General features: G+C 43.8%; 1 protein-coding gene across 4 annotated transcripts in view; it reads left to right on the plus strand.

Annotated features, from left to right (window-relative positions):
- Positions 1–24,317, plus strand: part of rgs3a (regulator of G protein signaling 3a) — a 228,559-nt gene that overhangs the window by 62,189 nt on the left and 142,053 nt on the right. For 3 of the 4 annotated variants that reach the window (XM_071363911.1, XM_071363913.1, XM_071363912.1), the window contains 6 exons: positions 138–243; positions 490–946; positions 4,534–4,573; positions 4,755–5,071; positions 7,115–7,198; positions 16,901–17,012. In XM_071363911.1, the coding sequence (XP_071220012.1) occupies positions 138–243; positions 490–946; positions 4,534–4,573; positions 4,755–5,071; positions 7,115–7,198; positions 16,901–17,012 (1,116 nt within the window). Of the gene's footprint in view, positions 1–137; positions 244–489; positions 947–4,533; positions 4,574–4,754; positions 5,072–6,618; positions 6,764–7,114; positions 7,199–16,900; positions 17,013–24,317 lie in introns of those variants that run through there. The other variant, XM_071363914.1, reaches the window with a different exon arrangement.

A 24,317-nucleotide genomic window follows, 5' to 3' on the forward strand; every position in this document is an offset into this window, starting at 1 on the left:
TTCTTTTTGAGGTGGTCAAATCAGGTTTGCATGTAAATTAGTAGGTAGAAGCTCGTGCGTGTAACTATGTGTGTGTGTGTGTGTGTGTATATGTGTGTGTTTGTTTGACCCTCTTCTGCCCTCTCTCCTATCCCAAGGTGGTCCGGCGGATCAGGCAGGTCTGCAGCAGCTGGACACTGTGCTGCAGCTCAACGGTCAGCCTGTAGAACAGTGGAAATGTGTGGAGGTCGCCCACGCCATCAGGTACGACAGGCAGGGAGACACAGAGGAAGTAGTGGACTTAACCAACTTTGACAGGGATAACCATCTTCAACACTTAAAGAACACCTCATGTTACATTCTGAAGTTTGATGGGTTGTGCTATCTATTCACAGCAAACCCTATGTAGGCACTGTGGCTCGTAATCTCTATGCGTGCGTCCATTGGCTAAGCTTACCTTTACACTCTTCCTGACCAGTTGTCACATTCCCTCTCTGCCTCCCTCTACAGAAACAGCTCCAATGAGATCAAGGTGGTGGTATGGCGCACTGGGCCGGCCGCCAAGCCCAGTTTCGAGGGCCTCATCCACCGGCCCTCCTACAAGCCCTCCTCCTCCAGCTATGATGCCCCCTCGCCCCCCACCAGGCGGCGGGACAGGTCCAAGGACCGGCTAGACCGGGACATGTCCCCCCCGGCCGTGCCCCCCCTCCCTGCCCACCACAGGACCAGCCGCCGGGTGCTGGTCAACGGCTCTGAGGGGGCTGGCGGGGGAGGGTTAGGATGGGTAGGGGTAGGGGGGGCGTGGGGGGAGAGGGGGCGCGTAGGAAGGGGGGCAGAGGAGGTGGATGGTAAAGCCAGGACCCAGACCCATAGCCAGAGCCACACAGCCACGCTGAAGGGGACTAGAGTGAAGGCGTCCAACGGGGATAACTACATCATCCTGGCCCCCATCAACCCAGGAAGCCAGGTACTGGTGGGGGAGCAGAGGCTCATGGTCCATCCCATGCTCCTGCCCTACCCCCTCAATGGCACTATCTAGACCTACACTGAAGATCTCTATACAGTGCCGTGAAAAAGTATTTTCCCCCTTTTTGATATTTTTGATACTGAATGTTGTCAGATCTTCAACCAAAACCTAATATTAGATAAAGGGAACCTGAGTTTACAAATAACAAAAAAGTATATACTTATTTTATTTATTTAATTAACAAAGTTATGCGGCACCCAATTCCCATGTGTGAAAAGTAATTACAGTCAATAACTGGTTGTGCCACTTTTAGCTGCAATGACTGCAACCAAATGCTTCCTGTAGTTGTTGATTAGTCTTCTCATGTTGACGTGGAGGAATTTTGGCTCACTCTTGCATGCAGAACTGCTTTAACTCAGCGACAGTTGTGGGATTTCAAGCATGAACTGCTCGTTTCAAGTCCTGCCACAACATCTCAATTTGGATTAGGTCTGGACTTTGACTAGGCCATTCCAATGTTCATGTAGACTTGCTTGTGTGTTTTGGATCATTGTCTTGCTGCATGACCCAGCTGTGCTTCAGCTTCAGCTCACAGACGGATGGCCTGACATTCACCTGTGGAATTCTCTGATACAGAGCAGAATTCATGCTTCCTTCTATTAAGGATTTTGCCAGGCATAAAAAGCTGACTCAAGTTTGCCAAAAAACACTTGGAAGCACCTGGAGGATCATCAAGACTCTTGGAAGAATGTTCTACGGACAGATGATTCAAAAGTATAACTTTTTTGACGACATGGGTCCCATTATGCCTGGCGAAAACCAAACACTGCATTCCACAGTAAGAACCTCATTACAACAGTCAATTATAATGATGGTAGTGTGATGGTTTGGGGATGTTTTGCTGCCTCAGGACCTGGACGACTTGCCTTAATAGAAAGAACCATGAATTCTGGTCTATAACAGAGAGTTATACAGGAGAATGTCAGACCATCCGCCTGTAAGCTGAAGCTTAAGCACAGCTGGGTCACGCTGCAAGACAATGATCCAAAACACACAATCAAGTAAACATGAAAATGGCTAAAAAGCAACAAATTTGAAGTTTATGAATGTCCTAGTCAAAGTCCAGACCTAATCCCAATTGAGATGTTGCAGAAGGACTTGAAACGAACAGTTCATGCTTGAAAACCCACAAATGTCGCTGAGTTACAGCAAGGAAGAGAAGGTCAAAATTCCTCCACAGCGATGTGAGAGACTGATCAACAACTACAGGAAGCATTTGGTTGGAGTCAATGCAGCTTAAGGTGGTACAACCAGTTATTGAGTGTAAGGGGGCAATTACTTTTTCACACAGGGGAATTGGGTGTTGCATAACTTTGTTTATGAAATAAATGAAATAAGTATGTAATTGTTGTGTTATTTGTTCACTCAGGTTCCCTTTATCTAATATTAGGTTTTGTTAAAGATCTGAAAACATTGAGTATCAAAAATATGCAAAAATTAAGAAAATTAGAAAGGGGGCAAGTACTTTTCGTGGTGCTGTATGTGCCATTCAAACCTGGGATAGATTCATGCCAATTCTACTTGACATACATTACGTGCCATCCAAATCAGAGATATACTTTGCCATTCTAACCTGAGAAATATCTGTGCAATTCAAACTGACACAATGTGCATTATGTAAATCAAAGATGTATACAGTGCCTTCGGAAAGTATTCAGACCCCTTGACTTTCTCCACATTTTGTTACATTACAGCCTTAATCTAAAATGTATCAAAAAGTTTTTTCCTCTTCAATCTACAAACAATACCCCATAATGACAAAGAAAAACAGGTTTTTAAAATGTTTCCAAATGTATCAATAATAAAAAATGGAAATATGATATTTACATAAGTAATCAGACCCTTCACTCGGTACTTTGTTGAAGCACCTTTGGCAGCGATTACAGCCTCGAGTCTTCTTGGGTATGACGCTTGAAGATAGATTTGATGTCTTCACTATTGTTCTACAATGTAGAAAATAGTAAAAATAAAGAAAAACCCTGGAAGTAGTAGGTGTGTCCAAACTTTTGATTGGCACTGTATGTGTATGTACTGTATATATGGATATATATATATGTATATATGTATATATAGTACATATTTAAATAGGTAGTTGAATAAAATATAAATGTATTATAATATACAACCAAGAGTTGAGATTTGCTGCAGCAGTAAGTAGTATTCAAGCGTCTATATGGGAAAACCATGGTGGCCTCAAGAGGTGTTCTATCAAATGATGCACACTGTAACATGCTGTATACGGGGAAATAGCTCTTTATGATAAAGACATAATAAAGTGCACCGAATGGAAAAAGAAACACACTGTATTGTGAACTTGATTCCTTAACATCCCCAACCATTTGACACTAATCTGCCAGCCTGGAAGAATGGACCAGTTATGCTGAAGTAATGAATGCAGAAAACCCAGAACTTCAAGTCTTTCCCTATTACTCCATTATCTCTCCCACTGAACTTGCACAGCCAATCAAAGGCAGTAATGCTGACTGTGTGGTTGTGGGCTTCCGTGACGTAGTAGCTGGTTTTTAAAAGGCCTTTAGGGGAAGTGAAGGAGGCTGTATACCCTGCTCTCCATTCAGACCCAGTGACCTAGAGACAGTGGGGCTGTCGGTTAGTCTGTGAGCTGCTGCCTGAGTGTGTGTGTGTGTGTGTGTGTGTGTGTGTGTGTGTGTGTGTGTGTGTGTGTGTGTGTGTGTGTGTGTGTGTGTGTGTGTGTGTGTGTGTGTGTGTGTGTGTGTGTGTGTGTGTGTGTGTGTGTGCCCGGCAGCATAGCAGCCCTTACAGTCTGCCTTATAGGAGAGGCTCACCCCTGCAGACATGATATGACATGGGGATCAGAGAGCATGCTGTGTGTTAATGCTAAGAGGAATGGAAAGGGTTAGGGAGTTAGGAGGGTAAGGAGGTGGACTGCTGTCAAGGCAGGAGGAGTGGATAGAGGGGGGATAGGATGCAGAGGAGGGAACAGAGAGAGGTATAAAGGAGGGAGTTGATGGATGAAATAAGGGATAGGGAACAGAGTAGATATGGGTACATCAAGAGGTTGATGAATGGATGACAGGTACTGCAGAAGAGGGAAAAGGAGGGTAGAGGAAAGAAAGAATGCTGCGAGAGTGGATGGAAAAGTGGGTGGAAGTAAGTGGCTAAAGAATGTCAGACTAAATCCAAAACCTTGATGCTTGGGGTAACAGAGCCTCCTTCCTGCCCAGCTTGGTCGCACCCCCCTCTGGAAGACATAGGTCAGAGCAGGGCTGACGCACAGGCCACTACTACACACCCCCTCCATAGACCTGGGTTTAGGCCACTACTACTCATAGGGCTCTGGTTAAAAGTAGTTGTTTGTGGCCCCTTTCCATGCCCAACATGCCTGGTCTGCATTGTCATTGCTTCAATTTCACCTCATGTCAGGCATTATTTTATGGTGGGATGGATACATTACATGTGAACATTTCCTGTAACAATCTATTGCATAATGGTATTGGTCAACTGTTATAACAGAACCATTGACTATTATGTTTTTGTCTCTAATTCAGGTATTGAGGCCTATCTACCAGGACAATCATGGTACCTTGGGTAAGCCATTTACTACTGACTAGGATTTTAATGAACAAGGTGGTTTGGCAGGGCAATTCTGTCAACACTCATTCTACTTCTATGTTCCCAGGCTAACTCCCAATATGTGTGTGTGTGTGGGGTGTGTGTGTTTGTTTGGGGTGTGTGTGTTTGTTTGGGGTGTGTGTGTTATGTCTCTCAGCAGGGAGGATGTACCCGCGCCAGGCCAGCGTGCCCCAGACTCAAGGGGGTGGCGGTGCTCCACCTGGGGGTGTAGGTCTAGCAGGCCGGACCACCTTCCTACGACGCTCCACTAACGCCAAGACATCTAAACCATCCGATGCCCACCTCTCTGGCCAACCCCCACCCAGCTACCAGCAGGCCCAGAGCTCCTCCAACTTTGCTAACTACCAGAACTGTACTATAGTACGCTCCCATGTACCACACGGCAACCCGCACGGCAACTACGGCTACGTCAAAGCAGCACCCAAGATCCTCATCTTCCCCATCTTTGTTCAGGTGTGTGTGTGAATCGCTATATTTCCACTATCATCTTTCCACCACTCTGTTAGTGACGTTAGGTTTTTTTGCCCCTTTTATTTGGATAACTTTTGGCCTATATGGCTGGTAATGCTGAAAACACAATACGGTAGGAACACACACCAATGCCCCCTACAGCCCATCGAGTCAGTTAACCCTGTTATTTTCAGTGCTGTGTGGATAGATTATGTGATTGGCTTACAGTGGAAGTTGATCTATGATGACCCATGACTACACCAATCAATCCTGAAAAAGATCCATAGATGAGCACTCATGCAGAAAACACGGTACTACTCCCTATCTGATTCCCTAGAGCAGTGGTACTCAAACCTCTCCTCGGGGACCCCAGACGTATTTGATCTATTCCAGAATTAGCACACCTGATTCAACTTGTCAACTAATCATCGAGCCCGTAATTAGATGAATCAGGTGAGCTAGTTCAAGGCTTAAACTGTGAAAGTTGTGAAAGGTCTGGGGGTCCCCGAGGATAGATTTGAGAACCACTGCCCTAAAGCATACAGGTGTTTCAATATTGATGGTAATGCCAGTGGGATCCACATTTTGGGGGATTTTCTTTTGAGACACAAAACAGACTAAACCACATCAAATTTGTTGCAAAGTTTCTCACCTCAGCAGTGTTTCCCTATATTCACCGCCTCTGCTAAATCATTGCCGCCAACGATTTAAATATATATAGATTTCATTTTATTGTTTCAACTTCTGCCGAGACACACTTTTAAGAGTTACATATCTTCCTCAGATTCTTATCAGATCGTCTAAAAAACTAACTCCAAGGTAACTAGCTAGCTATTTTGTAATCCTGGAAGTGTAGCCAATCCTATTCATAGATGGATATAATAATTGTTAGCTAACATACAGTAACGTTACGCTAGCTTTGGGTTAATATAAAACTGACTGGTGATGTCATTTAGATCAAGAGATAAAATGTAACTGTCATCGAGTTTCTAAGGAAGAGAGCATAATTTAATTTTCATGCATTTTGGAGTAGAATATCCTTTTAAAAACGTCACCAGACTCACATTCTTTAAAAAAATAATTATTGAAAATGTTTAATTTTATATCTAAAATATATGAGGAAATTGTATTCCTTCTATGATATCACCAAGTATTACTTACTACACGTCAGTATTACCTATTGAAAGAAACCTAGGGGAAACACTGCTCTGTGGTACAGTATGTGTGTACATATGACTCTTGTCATAAACACACTGGAATGAACCACATTTCCTCAACATGCTTACATCCAAGCACTCATGCCCATTTTCAGTCTGCGATTGTACTGCAGAGTTGAACTACCAACTACCCAGGACCCTTCACTGGTCTGTAATAGTACTTCCTGTTGACTAACTGAGTCACCCAGCTGCACCCTTCTGAGACACAGTGAAACGGCCCTGTGGACTCTCTAGCCCTGGTCCACAAGAGGATGTGGCTACCAGCCCCGCTGCACTAGCACTTTTAGCCTAGCGCCTTCTCACAGAGCGAGACCCTTATAGAGCGGCTCACAGACTCCTGCAGTCACAGCTCACACGGTGAGGATCTCTGTAGAGATTGGAGCGACTGTAGCTACACGAGAGCCGCCAGCTGCAGAGCCTGTATCATTCCCTTTGGTGTGGGGCAGAGAGCATGGAGCTTGGAGCCAAAATGGAGATGGTACTGTAGCCATATGCTCCCTCATGTACTTATAACATCCCTCCCAAATATTTGTGTACTTGAAACGTGTATCTATCTATATCTCTATTTCTATTGAGTGATATTTAGGAGTGTTGTGAATGATATTGGGCTGTAATAGCAGTGTATAGACTTCAGTATTAATGACTTTGGCTGTAATATTGTGTACTGGCATTAGTGAATGTATTGTGTTTGAAGTAATATTTAACAGCAGTATTTTGCCCTGGATAATGTAATCTTCATTTAATTCCTAGGATGTTGCCTAATCTTAATCTAACCTTAATCCAATGTTAATCTAACCCTTAAATCTACCCTCTCGCCCACTGTGTGCAGCCTCTGGACCTGTGTAACCCCACACGGACTCTGGTGGTCTCTGAGGAGATGATCCTCCACGAGAGCAAGCACCTCTCCATTAAGGTAAATGGCTGCTAAGAAGGTGTGTGTGTGTGTATAGATCAGGATTAGTAAAATGGGAGATGTAAATGTCGTAAAAGTTAGAGTATTTAAGATAGTAACAAGTTGCGAGAATCCGACACAACTCTTTGTACTGTGGTTCATATTCTACAACCGTGAGAGTGCTTTGGTTTGAATAACTGTCAAAGAGTTTGTGCAATGCATTATGGAGATTTTCCCCAGCCCTTGTCAATGTTCTAAAATACCTTCCCAGTGACAGGAAATGGGCAGAGACCCAGATACAAGGTGTAGACTGAGACCTTATTTATGTCTCCTCTGTCTGTGGTGTGGTTTGTGCTACTAGCAGAGAACAGAGGCGAGAGAGGAAGAGATAGCAGTTAGAAAACCTGTGGGTGGTTTCTGCGCTGCGTTGGGCTTCTACACTATTGTCTTCTCTTCTCTTGGCATTTCCTCTCCTCTCCTCTTCTCTCCTCCCTTCTGATCACCTCTCCTCCCCTAGAGAGGTGGAAAGAGACACATAGGGGGAAGATGTCTGATCAAACAGTTAATTGCACAGTAGGTGAAAAAACATACACAGACCATTTTTGCAGTTTTTAAAGGCAATTTCCTGCTATTCTAATGCCGTGTTCTTATGCTCAAACAATATAACAAAATCAATGCAACATTTAAAGACATTTTCCATACGCACAAAAAGCTTATTTAGCAAAAATCCCTGTTAGTGAGCCTTTCTCCTTTGTCAAGATAATCAATTCACCTGACAGGTGTAGCATATAAAGAAGCTGATTAAACAGCATGATCATTACACAGGTGCACCTTGTTCTGCCACAGATGTCTCAAGTTTTGAGGGAGCGTGCAGTTGGCATGCTGACTGCGTGAATGTCTACCAGAGCTATTACCAGAGAATGTAATGTTAATTTCTCTCTCATAAGCCACCAATGTAATTTTAGAGATTTTTGGCAGTACGTCCAACCGGCTTCACAACTGCATACCACCTGTGACCACGCCAGCCCAGGACCTCCTCATCTAGCTTCTTCACCTACGGGATCGTTTGAGACCAGCCACCTGGACAGCTGATGGAGCTGTGGGTTTGCACAACTGGAGAACTTCTGCACAAACTGTCAGAAACCGTCTCAGGGAAGCTCATCCGAGTGCTCACCAGGGTCATCCTCACCAGGGTCTTGACCTGACTGCAGTTTGGCATCGTAACAGGCTTCAGCGAATGCTCACCTTCAATGTGATGGCCACTGGCATGCTGGAGAAGTGTGATCTTCACGGATTAATCCCGGTTTCAACTATACTAGGAAGATGTATGGCGTCATGTTGGCGATCGGTTTGCTGATGTCAACATTGTGAACAGAGTGCTGTGGGGTTATGGTATGGGAAGGTAGAAGCTATGGACAACGAACACAATTGCATTTTATCGATGGCAAATGGAATGCACAGAGATAACCTGATGAGATCCTGAGGCCCATTGTCATACCATTCATCCACCGCCATCACATCATGTTTCAGCATGATAATGCACAGCCCCATGTGGCAAGGAGCTGTACACAATTCCTGGAGGCTGAAAATGTCCCAGTTCTTCCATGCCTGCATACTCACCAGACATGTCACTCATTGAGCAATGCTCTATATTGACATGTACGACAGCGTGGTCCAGTTTTCGCCAATATACAGCACCTCGCACAGCCATCGAAGTGGAGTTGGACAACATTCCACAGGCCACAATCAACAGCCTGATCAACTCTATGCAAAGGAGATGTGTAGGCTGCATGAGGCAAATGGTGGTCACCCCAGATACTGGCTGCGTTTCTGATCCATGCCCCTACTTTTTTTTAAGGTATCTGTGACCAACAGATGCATATTTGTATTCCCAGTCATGTGGAATCCATAGATTAGGGCCTATTGCATGTATTTCAATTAACGGATTTTCTTATAAACTGTAACTCAGTAAAATCTTCGACATTGTTCCATGTTGCGTTTATATTTTTGTTCAGTGTATATACATACAGTACCAGTCAAAAGTTTGGACACACCTACTCATTCAAGGGTTTTTATTTATTTAGTGAGGACAGCTTTGCACACTCTTGGCATTCTCTCAACCAGCTTCATGAGGTAGTCACCTGGAATGCATTTCAATTAACAGGTTTGCCTTGATAAAAGTTCATTTCAGTTGTGTTGTGACAAGGTAGGAGTGATATACAGAAGATAGCCCTATTTGGTAAAAGACCAAGTCCGTATTATGTCAAGAACAGCTCAAATAAGCAAAGAGAAACGACAGTCCATCATTACTTTAAGACATTTTGAAAGTTTCTTCAAGTGCAGATGCAAAAACCATCAAGCACTATGATGACACTAGCTCTCATGAGGACCACCACAGGAAAGGAAGACCCAGAATTACCTCTGCTGCAGAGGATAAGTTCATTAGAGTTACCAGCCTCAGAAATCGGCAATTAACTGCACCTCAGATTGCAGCCCAAATAAATGCTTCATAGGGGTTCAAGTTACAGACTCATCTCAAATCAAATCAAATTTGTCAAATCAAATTTTATTAGTCACGAATACTACAGGTGAAATGCTTACTTACGAGCCCCTAACCAACAATGCAGTTTCAAAAAATATAGATAAGAATAAGATATAAAGTAACAAGTAAAGAGCAGCAGTGAAATAACAACAACGAGACTATATACAGGGGGGTACCGATACAGAGTCAATGTGCACTGGTTATTTGAGGTAGTATGTACATGTAGGTAGAGTTATTAAAGTGACTATGCATAGATGACAACAGAGTAGCAGTGGTGGGGGGGGGGGGGGGGGGGCACTGCAAATAGTCTGGGTAGCCATTTGATTAGCTGTTCAGGAGCCTTATGGCTTGGGTGTAGAAGCTGTTTACCGCTTGCCATGCGGTAGCAGAGAGAACAGTCTATGACTAAGGTGGCTGGAGTCTATGACAATTTTTAGGGCCTTCCTCTGACACCGCCTGGTATAGAGGTCATGTATGCCAGGAAGCTTGGCCCTAGTGATGTACTGGGCCATTCGCACTACCCTCTGTAGTGCCTTGCGGTCGGAGGCCGAGCAGTTGCCATACCAGGCAGTGATGGAAACAGTCAGGATGCTCTCGATGGTGCAGCTGTAGAACCTTTTGAGGATCTGAGGACCCATGCCAAATCTTTTCAGTCTCCTGAGGGGGAATAGGTTTTGTTGTGCCCTCTTCACGACTGTCTTGGTGTGTTTGGACCATGTTAGTTTGTTGGTGATGTGGACACCAAGAAACTTCAAGCTCTCAACCTGCTCCACTGCAGCCCCGTCGCTGAGAATGGGGGCATGCTCGGGCCTCCTTTTCCTATAGTCCACAATCATCTCCTTTGTCTTGATCATGTTGAGGGAGAGGTTGTTGTCCTGGCACCACACGGCCAGGGCTCTGACCTGCCTCCCTATAAGCAGCCAACAAGTGCTCAGCATATGTGGGAACTCCTTCAAGGCTGTTGGAAAATCATTCCAGGTGACCTCATGAAGCTGGTTGAGAGAATGCCAAGAGTGCGCAAAGCTGTCATCAAGGCAAAGAAAGGGTGGCTACTTTAAAGAATCTAAAATATTAAATATGTGTTTAACACTTTTTGGTTACTACATGATTCCATATGTGTTATTTCATAGTTTTGATGTCTTCAATATTATTCTGCAATGTAGAAAATAGTAAAAATAAAGAAAAATCTGGTACTTGACTGGTACTGTATATATAAAATTTGCAATGTCATCCCACGACCCACCTGGATCCCTGCCGCAACCCACAAGTGGGTCCTGACCCACAGGTCTAAGGAATGATACAGTTCTGTGGCCCCTAGTACCTCTCTCTCTCTCGTTCCCTCTGTCACGTTTCCTGACCTTTGTGTAGTGTTATCAGAGTGGAAGGACCATTTATCCTCCAGAACTTCCTCTATTGTTGTCTGCTTATGGTTGTTTCAATACAATGGACTGGAGGACTTTCTTTTGATTGATGATTCATTGACCATAGTTTCAATCAAACACAGTATTCACTAAATGTATATGGTGTCTCTCTCTCTCATATGTTATAAATTATATTATATCTCAGTTTTTTTGAGAACGCTTCAAAAAGAGCAATACATTACATGTTGGCCATATTTACCCTTGTAGTTGTAAATGCCTGTAAGTCCTGCAGTATATTCTGTAGACTGGTGGTTGAGGGTGTAAATGCCTGTAAGTCCTGCAGTATATTCTGTAGACTGGTGGTTGAGGGTGTAAATGCCTGTAAGTCCTGCAGTATATTCTGTAGACTGGTGGTTGAGGGTGTAAATGCCTGTAAGTCCTGCAGTATATTCTGTAGACTGGTGGTTGAGGGTGTAAATGCCTGTAAGTCCTGCAGTATATTCTGTAGACTGGTGGTTGAGGGTGTAAATGCCTGTAAGTCCTGCAGTATATTCTGTAGACTGGTGGTTGAGAGTGTAAATGCCTGTAAGTCCTGCAGTATATTCTGTAGACTGGTGGTTGAGGGTGTAAATGCCTGTAAGTCCTGCAGTATATTCTGTAGACTGGTGGTTGAGGGTGTAAATGCCTGTAAGTCCTGCAGTATATTCTGTAGACTGGTGGTTGAGGGTGTAAATGCCTGTAAGTCCTGCAGTATATTCTGTAGACTGGTGGTTGAGGGTGAGCACCTCGGTTTGGCCTTGGCTTTAGTGAAAAGCTACAATGCAATGTTGTGGTGAATGAGGGTGGATACTGTATTTAACACACATAATGATGTGTTATCCACCCTGTATTCTCTGGGAATCAAAGAGCTGAGTGAGAGAGGGAAGCCATGACAAGCTGCGCAGCCATTGTGATAATATTGTCCAGGAAATGTGATGGAGAGGCTGGCGTGGGGGGGAAGAGAGGTGTACGTTGGCAGGGGTCTGGGAGAGGAAGACCAGGACGCCCTGTTTACCATCCAGGATGGTTGCTAGGTGGTTGGCAGAAGGGGTGTTTGACCCTCTCTCGCTCTCTCTAAAACACACACACACACACACACACACACACACACACACACACACACACACACACACACACACACACACACACACACACACACACACACACACACACACACACACACACACACACACACACACACACACACACACACACACACACACACACACACACACACATCCTGACAGGTTATTCTGGAGCGACATTCCTATCTATCCCCCTCTCACCTCCTTGATAAGACAGAAAGCCAGAAGAGATCAGCTGTGGTTTTAGGGGTTTTTAGTAGGGTGGGCGGCTGGTTTTAAAAACAGCTCTGACCCTGTTGACTTGAGTCTTCTTGACATTCAGAGAGGAGGAGAGGAGGGAAAGAGAGAGGGAAGGAGGGGGTTGGTCTTATTGATCAATTGTGTTGATCTTATTGAAAAGGTCTTGTCGTCTAGCTGTGTGTGTATGTGTCTTCTGTAGATAAAAATTGACAATACTACATTCGTACTATGAGGAAATTTTCTTTTCCAATTCCTCACAGTTTATCCCCCTTTCATTGTGTCAGATCAGCTTTTCAGTTCCACACTGTCTCTGCCAGGGGTTGAAACAGTTCATGGAACAGAACCGAAAACTGGAAAATAACTACATTTTAAAAAGGAACAGAATCAGAAACGGGAATGAAAGTGATATATGTTGTTCTGGAACAGAACCGTTATTAAAAAAGCATGAGAACCGGTTAATAACTTCATTTTAAGTTCAGGGCATTTTTTTTTTTTTTTCAGGCAAAATTTCAACAAGGCGCTTATGCCAGAGCTCTCACTCAGTCACTCAGAAACGCATTCCAGTGTTTGCCTGCCACCTACAGTGGTGTGTAGGCAATGTGCCCCTCCCTACGAAGATTAGGCTACTGTAGCCTACTGATGTTACATGCGTGATTCAGAAATTAGGGAGAGAAGAATGGATATACTTTTTCAATGCTAGTTAGGAATACTATAGTTATCACGTTTCACATTGGATTTATTAACTATAAAAAGGTAAGACGTGTTTTTAATTCTGGTGCCGCTCTGCACACACAAGCTTGTTAGCTATCTAGCTAGTTCTGGTCCAACTCTCTGAAGTTCAAAGGCATTCAAAGTTCCTTCATAGAAGCCTCTCCTCCGTAGGTATAATTATGTGGGCCTGATTCAGATAATACATGTCATAATAAGATGCCCAGTGCTTCAAGCCAAGCCTCCTCCTCAACCCTCTTTCGATTTCTCCCCACCCGCAAAATTTCAGTCGCATCTCGCGCTCTGAACCTGGTTGTCCATCGCGCATGTAAACGACTGTAGCCTTGGCAGTCGATAGCACCCATGTGCTATCAGATGCCTAGGCTAAAACAACTATAGCTTTCCCACTCCATAGCAAGCTGCTCTATCTGCACTGATGGGTGAAGTAATTTAATGTTGAGCTAATTTGATTTCAGAGGTTTAAAAAGGAACAGAAAGGAGCCGTTACATTTTTGGGGTTCGAACCGATTCATAATTTTATTTTGCAGGTCGGAACAGCGGAATGGAACGGAAAAAATAATTGGTTCCGTTCAGAACTAAACAATTGGAAACTATTTTGGTTCCAAACCCTGGTCTTGGCTCAGAGCGTCAGAGCTGGTAATTGTGGGCGCTGCTGGGGCTTGATAAAAGAGGACAAATATTTAACAGTCCATGTTTGTGCTGTAGATAGTCAATGTGGGGCCAGACATCTCTGCAGATTGGCCCTGTTTCAATAAGTCATCTGTAAATAATCTGTGTTATTACAGCTTTTACCTTGGTGATGCATAGCCCACTGTACACTCGCCCTGGGCCCCCCCCCTCCCACACACAGACACCTACACACTGAAATACACACGCATGCACACATATACACACACATACAGTGCCTATAGAAAGTCTACAACCCCTTGAACTTTTTTCACATTTTGCTGCCTTCAAATTTGATCTAAAACAGGATTACATTTGATTTTTGTAATTGTGGTGCCAGCATCCTGCTATAGGTATGCTTGTAATCGGCAGGGACTGGGGAGTTTGTCAGGATCCAAATAAATATGAAAGGGGCAAAGCCCAGATCAAAGTTAGAGAAAAACCCACCTCAGTCTTCTGAAAACCTACTCCTGGGATTTTCTTTTCAGTGAGACAATTACACAAACGTTAATGCCAAAGACACACCAGGATGGCTTTCCAGTAGGTGTTGAGTGTTCCTGAGTTGTCTAGTCTCAGTCCTGACTTACATTTGCTTGAAAATCAGAGATAAGGTTTGAATATTGCTGTTCATCAATGACTGCCAACCAAATTGAATGAGTTTGAGCAATTGTGACCAAAACAATGGATATATGTTGCCCTAAGTGTTGTGCAAAGTTGGTAGAATCGTATTCCAAATGACTCACAGCTGTAACTGCTGCCAAAGGTGCTTCCACCAAGTATTAACCAAGTATTATTGGGAATGTTCTATAACTTTCTTTCACTTTTAAAATGTGGAATAGGTTACTCTCATTTAATCAATTTTTAGATTAAATGTTAAGGCAGCAAAAGGTGGAAAAAAGGTTCACGGGGATGTAGGCTTTCTATAGGCACCCATGCGTACACACACACACACACGCACACACACACACGCACACACACACACACGCACACACACACACACACACACACACACACACACACACACACACACACACACACACACACACACACACACACACACACACACACACACACACACAACGTATTTGCAACGTATACACATACAATTCCATCAGTGGAGGCTGCTGAGGGGAGGACGTCTCATAATAACGGCTGAAACGGAGCGAATGGGATGGCATCAAACACCTGGAAACCATGTATTTGATGTATTTGATCGCATTTCATTTATTCCCCTCCAGCCATTACGACCAGCCCGTCCTCCCCAATTAAGGTGCCACCAACCTCCTGTGAATTCCATGCGTACAGTATTTGCATGTGCTCACATGGTGAGAAAGTAACACGCATATCTAATAGAAGCTACTGTGTTTAGTTGGGACTGGAACATGATTGAGACCTGGAACATGATAGTAGGGTATGAAGGGGCTAGGGGACGGGTCACCCAGTCTCCTTAGGCTTAACAATGGGTGGCTCGCTCTCCTGCCTGCCTCATTGTTTGGCCCATCCACTGACATGCAAGAGACAGAGAAGTACCTCTGCCAAAAATACACCCCCTACACAGCACAGCCTGAAACACACATCCTATGGCCAGGAAGGAAAGCAGTTTGGGAAGGCAGTGTGTGTGTCCTGCCCTTCTCTTCTTTCACACGCAAGCCCCCCCATTCCTTTACCCCCACCCTCCACCATCCCTTACCCTCTAAACATGTACCAGCTATAATTGGTACTGTTGGTCTATTCAGGCGCTTTAAAATGCTTCAATCGCAAGGAATTATGGACCCAGAACCTCAGAACCTCAGTACCTTCATATTTCTCTATGTTAGCAAAGTTTTTCCTTTAGTGGGTCATAAGAATAGTAAGTAAACTCATTAATAAGTTAGACTAGCTAGGGTTTGGATTAGTCATGCGTGCACATAAGATGCAAATGTCATCTTTAGGGGGGCTTGCTGTAGCAGTGATGGTCTAGAGACCTCGGTGCACTGTGTTCCTGTGTGAACTACACTTCCTGTTGCATAGAAGGTTGCAGTTTAACACCGCTACAAAGACACTTTGTAGAGGTGAGAGGGGCTGTGTGTGTGTGTGTGTGTGTGTGTGTGTGTGTGTGTGTGTGTGTGTGTGTGTGTGTGTGTGTGTGTGTGTGTGTGTGTGTGTGTGTGTGTGTGTGTGTGTGTGTGTGTGTGTGTGTGTGTGTGTGTGTGTGTGTGTGTGTGTGTGTGTGTGTGTGTGTGTGTGTGTGTGTGTGTGTGTGTGTGTGTGTGTGTGTGTGTGTGTGTGTGTGTGTGTGTGTGTGTGTGTGTGTGTGTGTGTGTGTGTGTGTGTGTGTGTGTGTGTGTGTGTGTGTGTGTGTGTGTGTGTGTGTGTGTGTGTGTGTGTGTGTGTGTGTGTGTGTGTGTGTGTGTGTGTGTGTGTGTGTGTGTGTGTGTGTGTGTGTGTGTGTGTGTGTGTGTGTGTGTGTGTGTGTGTGTGTGTGTGTGTGTGTGTGTGTGTGTGTGTGTGTGTGTGTGTGTGTGTGTGTGTGTGTGTGTGTGTGTGTGTGTGTGTGTGTGTGTGTGTGTGTGTGTGTGTGTGTGTGTGTGTGTGTGTGTGTGTGTGTGTGTGTGTGTGTGTGTGTGTGTGTGTGTGTGTGTGTGTGTGTGTGTGTGTGTGTGTGTGTGTGTGTGTGTGTGTGTGTGTGTGTGTGTGTGTGTGTGTGTGTGTGTGTGTGTGTTTGTGTGTGTGTGTGTTTGTGAGTTTGTGTGCTGCTCTGATCCTGATCATTGTCTGTCCCTGACACCAGATAGACAACTACTCTGACATGACAGGGTGACAAGTCCTCCACTAACCAGATTATCTATCAAGATGATCATCTATCAAACATTTTAAAAGACTGTCAAGATGTGTGTGTGTGTGTATATGTGTTTGGCAAAAGAGTAAATGTGTGTTGTGCGCCTATGTAAACTGTTTTGCAATGCATGCACAGTGCTGTGATGTCGAGTTTTAGCAAGAAGATATTTTCAGCTAGGTTTAACTCAGTCTCTCACCATCTCTCTCTCTCTCTCTCTCTCTCTCTCTCTCTCTCTCTTTCTAGGTGACAGTGTTCATCTATACAGACCTGATGCTTGTGACCAGAGAGGATGAACCAGGGAGGTGTAACGTCCTACAGAACCCTCTATTCCTCAGACAACTACGGCTACAGGACGGTCAGTGTTTCAACCCTTACACACAAACCTTAGACCTGGCCCTGATGCTATTGGACATGATCCCAACTCCTTTAACCCCTTTATTACCCTGTTCAGCTTCGACGGCCAATGTATCAACCCCATAGGCCTAACCTTGTTGACCTGACCCCTTTGTAGACTTAAAGGGATACTTCGGGATTCTGGCAATGAAGCCCTTTATCTACTTCCCCACAGTCAGATGGACTCATGGATACAATTTTTATGTCTCTGCATCCAGTATGAAGGAAGTTAGAGATCATGCTAACTAGCATTAGCACAATGACTGGAAGTCTATGGTATCTACTAGGAGTTACTATAGACTTCCAGTTATTGCTCTAATGCTAGTTAGCAAAAAAAGTGGACAAACTGACTTGTTGAAAAGGTTGCATCCTATGACGGTGCCATGTTCAGTAAGGCCATTCTACTGCCAATGTGTCTATGGAGATTGCATGGCTGTGTGCTTGGTTTTATACACCTGGCAGCAATGGGTGTAGCTGAAATAGCCAAATCCACTAATTTAAAGGAGTGTCCACATATTTTTGGCAATGTAGTGTATGTACAGTCATCTAAATGAACAAATGCCATGTTATTTTTAATCGCCCAGTAGTAGTGAGTTAGACTTCCACTAGGATATTTAGGCTGAATGTGAGCCAAACCCCGGAGCTTTGTCTTTCTGTTTCTCAGCTATATAAACACTCCACTGAGTTGGTACCTCTCATAGAATAGTTTGACCCACAATATAACAAAGCACTACAAGTCAAATAAATACCTCTTACTGTAAATCCCTGTGTGTATAATGTAGAGAGGATATGGAGAGGGCCGGGGTTACAGTAGGCCAGACCTGGCTGGGTGCTAGTGAGGGCCTCTGTGTGTGTGTGTGTGTGTGTGTGTGTGTGTGTGTGTGTGTGTGTGTGTGTGTGTGTGTGTGTGTGTGTGTGTGTGTGTGTGTGTATACACATTCATATGCACACAAAAATGAAATCTGTTGACATACCCAGGGATCAGGTGGCAGACAGTCCAGTCATTTCGGTCAACTGTGGTTGGACAGTGTGGAGCCCAAACAGAATCTCAATATTCTCAGGTCTCTGTGTTCTGTCCTGCTCCATCACTGCAACTATATACTGTAGGTTCTGCGACTATCGCTTTTTATGTCTCACCCTCAGCTCTCTTTAATATCGGCTCTTACTCTACTCCCCCCCTCTCTCTCCATCTCTGTCTTTCTCTCTCTCTCTTCTCTCTTTTTCTCCAAATCAAGTCAAATCAAATGTATTTATATAGCCCTTCGTACATCAGCTGATATCTCAAAGTGCTGTACAGAAACCCAGCCTAAAACCCCAAACAGCAAGCAATGCAGGTGTAGAAGCACGGTGGCTAGGAAAAACTCCCTAGAAAGGCCAAAACCTAGGAAGAAACCTAGAGAGGAACCAGGCTATGAGGGGTGGCCAGTCCTCTTCTGGCTGTGCCGGGTGGAGATTATAACAGAACATGGCCAAGATGTTCAAATGTTCATAAATGACCAGCATGGTCAAATAATAATAATCACAGTAGTTGTCGAGGGTGCAGCAAGTCAGCACCTCAGGAGTAAATGTCAGTTGGCTTTTCATAGCCGATCATTAAGAGTATCTCTACCGCTCCTGCGGTCTCTAGAGAGTTGAAAACAGCAGGTCTGGGACAGGTAGCACGTCCGGTGAACAGGTCAGGGTTCCATAGCCGCAGGCAGAACAGTTGAAACTGGAGCAGCAGCACGGCCAGGTGGACTGGGGACAGCAAGGAGTCATCATGCCAGGTAGTCCTGAGGCATGGTCCTAGGGCTCAGGTCCTCCAATAGAGAGAGAAAGAAAGAGAGAAAGAGAGAATTAGAGAGAGCATACTTAAATTCACACAGGATACCGGATAAGACAGGAGAAGTACTCCAGATATAATCCAAATCTACGTCTTCTATCTCATCATCCACGCTGTTTTCCTCCATCCTTGCCTGAGGGGACGAGAGGCTTATATTTATTTAAATATGGCACTTCTCACACATGTGAAAAAGAAAAGGAGAGCCTCACATTCTAGGAGCTCAGATGCAATAATTGAATAACCAACGTTTCGACATAACCAACAAACCTTCGAACTCAACGTAGGCTTTGATCTGAAGCCATTCTTGTGATTTTGCTATTGTTTGTAAATGTTTGTAGGCCCATGTAGCACAAATCGTATCTATGATTGTATGTTATCCATCCATGCTTTTTATATGTTCTATTTACATCTGTTAACCAACCAATGACATCAAGCCCCACCCAGCCATGATTACAGACACCTGTGTGTCCTTCCAAACGATATAAATTAGTGACCCGAAGTGTTTGTCATTATACCCAGATGAAGACAGTTTGTCTGTCAAAACGTTGGTTATTAAATTATTGCATCTGAGCTCCTAGAATGTGAGGCTCTCCTTTTCTTTTTCAAGTGTTCTACTTCGCTAGCCAGCACCTCGCCTAAACAGGTGTGTGTTTCTTTCACCTCCAGACATCTCACACATGACCAGAGCCATAGCTACATATGAGGACACCGAGGTCCAGACCTCATTTATTAAATAACAAAAAAAAAGAATAACAATAATCCGTCGGTGTCTCAAGTTACTGTTGGAGGTGTTAGATTATTAGAATACACGAGGTGCCGTTTCGAAATTTGGTTGTGCATCAGCATTGTGCCCTTTGTTATGTGTCACTCACTGACAGTCACTCAATTAGCCCATGTCAACTAAACTTTTTTAGATTGGTCAATTAGTCTTGCTATCTAAACTTTTCTTAGTCACTCTCATCCAGATATCATATTACCATGGCTTATGTCTTAAACATTTGTAGAATTGCAGGAAATTTGTAATTGAAGTCACTTGCATTATTTCCCATAAAGTAGAGTGAAAATATCAGGTTTTGGCCATGAGATGCTGCTGTTCCTGCTATACCGCCACACTCATTTATCCATTTCACTGGTCTCTTGTGTTTATTAAATAGATCACAATAGGTCCTTAGCAACTTTGGGTAGAAAACCCATCGATTTTTCTCATGATGAAAATAAATTGTGTGGACAAAGCTATCGATTGGACAAAGCTATTGATCACGTGACACCATTCATTCCTATGTGAAGACTCAATAGTGCATTGAAGCCAAATGAAGTCGGTTAAGATGGCGTCTCATGAAGACATAACATGCACAGTTTGAGCTACTCTAGGAAGTGATGTTTGTTGCAGGCTATCTCAGTGCTGCAACCTCTCATTGAAAAACTCAAGTTGGTCTGCGGTTGTATGTACTGTCAAATTCTCTAAAATGACGTTGGAGTCGGTTTATGGTAGAGAAATGAACATTCAATTCTCTGGCAACAGCTCTGGTGAACATTCCTGCAGTCACGCTCCCTCAAAACTTGAGACATCTGTGACATTGTGTTTGAAAATTACACATTTTATTGCCCCCAGCACAAGGTGCAACTGTGTAATGATCATGCTGTTTTATCAGCTTCTTGATATGCCACACCTGTCAGGTGTTTGGATTTTCTTGGCAAAGGAGAAATGCTCACTAACAGGGATGTAAACAAATTTGTGCAAAACAATTGAGAGAAATAAGCTTTTTGTACGTGTGGAACATTTCTGGGATATTTGATTTCAACTCATGAAACATGGGACTAACGCTTTACATGTTGCGTTTGTATTTTAGTTCAGTATAATTGTAAACTATTGCATGGCAGTCATATTTTTTAATAAGATTATTAGAAAACTGCTCTGTAGTGTGATTAGTGATGTTTACCATTAAACCCTACCCTATACCATTACCACCAGTGTGTGTTTGGGTCTTTTATAATTGAAGACCATTACATACCATAACATTGAAACCATTATAACAGATGTAGCTTAATGGTTAGCTTGTTAACCTGGAATGGTAAGTAATAATAACAGTAAATAATCCAGACCTTATTTGGAGGGAATGAACTACACGCAAAGGGTCCATTTCCTGGACACAGATTGACCGTAACAGAAGGACAAACTGAATTGCTTACATGGAGGACTGGTTTGAATTTTGAAGATGGCCACAGCACACACAGCTATTGAATTTCTACGAAAGTTGCAAAGGAAATGTTTATAAAACTCCCATCCCCCTTTCTGTCAGTCTCTCTCTCTCTCTATCCTTTCCATTTTACTTATTCCGTCTGAAATATAATATTTAAAAAGTTCTACCAATCAACAGTCCAGTATATGGCCACCTTCTGTGACATATGAAGTGAGCTAATGGTCAGGTTAGGGAGAGGTTAGCATATGTATTTAACCCCACAGATGACATTGTTTTACATTACATTGCATTGCATTACATTTGCTAATGTCCTGGCGCCTGAGACCCAGAGCACAGAAGGGGGATATAGAGGTCTATCCTTCTATCCTTCCTTCTTAGATGGGTCACTCTCTGCACTGTGGTGCACCTCCACCACAGCAGATTAGGAAGTCATCAGGGGGTTGGGAGAGGTGTGTGTTTGGGAAGGGGGGTGTACAAGGAGGGTGCACCTCCACCACAGCAGATTAGGAAGTCATCAGGGGGTTGGGAGAGGTGTGTGTTTGGGAAGGGGGGTGTACAAGGAGGGTGCACCTCCACCCCACCCCACCTGTCATTGTTATTTTAGTACAGTAGGCCACTCAGGAAATAGGCTCCGGGGACTGTGTTTGTGTGTGTGTGTGTGTGTGTGTGTGTGTGTGTGTGTGTGTGTGTGTGTGTGTGTGTGTGTGTGTGTGTGTGTGTGTGTGTGTGTGTGTGTGTGTGTGTGTGTGTGTGTGTGTGTGTGTGTGTGTGTGTGTGTGTGTGTGTGTGTGTGTGTGTGTGTGTGTGTGTGAGCGAGTGGGGTGGCAGTGGGACAGGGGGTTTCCTGTGACCCTGTCATCTCCCATAGAGACAAGGGTGTGGAGCGTGGAAAGGACAGAATGCTCGAAGAGAGACCAGTGCACCACAACAGACACTGTTGGGTGTACGTGTAGAGCACAGGGACATCAAGCAAAACATTTGTAATTTGGAAAACATCACATAAAAAGTGCCTGTTACGTCACCCTATATAGTATCTATAGCTTTTTTGGGGGCCTTATGAAGGCTTCATTAAGGTTTACAAGTTATACTTTGTTAAAGTATGACTAGAATAGTCCTAGAATCACCACAGTATCAGGCTGTCATTGGTCATAAATGCTGTGATCCAACTCCTTGGGTGCAGTAGATGTCTTGATGTTACTCAGACGACTCTCCTGCATTTGTGAAAACAAATGCAAGAGTGACCTCTGCTGTTGAGTTGTGAGAATCACAAGCATTCTGATCTGGTTCCGCGAATTTGAGATTGCAGTGAGGAGATACACTATTCTTGGGCGCCAACATGACAAATGTGTGTTTGAGCGAAGTGAATTGAAAATCTTACAATCTCCCTCGGCTGCCCCCCAGGGTTATCCCAGTGATACAGTGTCCATGGAAGTCTGTGTTCAATGAAGATTAAGCAGTTTAAAAAAATAAATACAAATTTGATATACAGTACATTTACAGTGTCACAAAAACATTACTGCCTAAGTTATGAGATGAGTTGTGATGGTGGGAGAGATTTTAGATGAAATAACTGTAAACTGTATGGACATGTATGTAGGGAGAAATGGAGGTCGTTGGTCATCAGGAAATCTTGAGTGCCTTGCTATTTTACAGAACATGTTACTTAGTCAGTAAATATTGTGCTGAAGCTGTGATACTAACGTTGTCGTAGGATCAGAAATGTGTTTTTGTTCAATATCTTGACAGGTCTGTAGATCGTGATTCATGTCAAATCAATAACCCTTTACCATTGCTCCTTAATGGATGTATTTGTCATAGTCAGTCAGAAAATACATTCAGATTCTTTCTACTGTTGGCTATTCGTGTAATGAATGCATTTAACGGTGGCATTATTTATGGTTGACCAATATGGATGCTCATTATTGCAGTAATTAGAGTGATCGTAACAGTATTGTACCAGTATAGTAACAGTATAGTTGTAATTAAGCAATATGGCCTGAAGGAATGTGGTATATTGGGGGTGTGGTATTGGCCAATATACCACAGGTAAGGGATGTTCTTTCCTGTAAACAGCCCTTAGACGTGTTATGTATACCACAAACCCCAGAGGTGCCTTACTGCTATTATAAACTGGTTACCAACATAAATAGAACCGTATAAACAAGTATTTTGCGTCATACCCGTGGTATATTGTCTGATATACAAATGGTTGAAATGCTGTTTCAGCCAATTAGCAATCAGGACCCAAACTACTGTTTTATAATATAGTAATATTGCACATATTACTGTAGGTGTGTCTACAGCGACCCTTGGGGATGGGCATGACCTGAGTAGTGTCAAGGGTAGAATGTGTTCATGTGGTCAGTGTTCCTATGGGGTACAATGCTGCACAGCAGAATCTATATTGGTTCAATATATCTCTGTCTGGAATCTCCCCTGGCAAATGACAATAGAATAGTGTCTGCTACGGCTAGTGCCCTTTCTTATCGCTCTGACCTACACACAAACGCACGGACGCAGGCAGGCAGGCAGGTGCACACACACACACACACACACACACACACACACACACACACACACACACACACACACACACACACACACACACACACACACACACACACACACACACACACACACACACACACACACACACACACACACACACACACACACACAGTAAGGCCATAGGCAGTATCCTGCTGCAGTTTCCTCCTTGTTGGACATTGCTGTCACTGTGGTAGACAGTGTAGACAGGTTGACGGCCTGGAGTTAGAGAGGAGCAGACATTAAGGCAGGTGGGCCCATCACACACCATCACAGCCTGTCTCATTCCATTAGGGAAGACACAAGGACTGGGACACACACAACTACAGTCGCACAGATGCACACTCAGCTCTCACACACGCACACACACGCACACACACACACACACACACACACACACACACACACACACACACACACACACACACACACACACACACACACACACACACACACACACACACACACACACACACACACACACACACACACACACACAAGCATATACACACACAGTTTGTACAGGCAAAATTCTCTGTCTCGCTTAAAAATCCCATTTTGAAGGTTATGTTTATGCATGAATTCAGAATGGTTAAGATACAGGGTTATGGTTTGGGATAGGGTAAAAAAATTAAAAAAACAAGTGCCTAGCACTGGGATTGGACATTTGACACTCGGAACAGGAGCTTGCGGTTCA

This window comes from Salvelinus alpinus, chromosome 24 (genome assembly GCF_045679555.1).
Source record: "Salvelinus alpinus chromosome 24, SLU_Salpinus.1, whole genome shotgun sequence".
Lineage (NCBI taxonomy): Eukaryota > Metazoa > Chordata > Actinopteri > Salmoniformes > Salmonidae > Salvelinus > Salvelinus alpinus.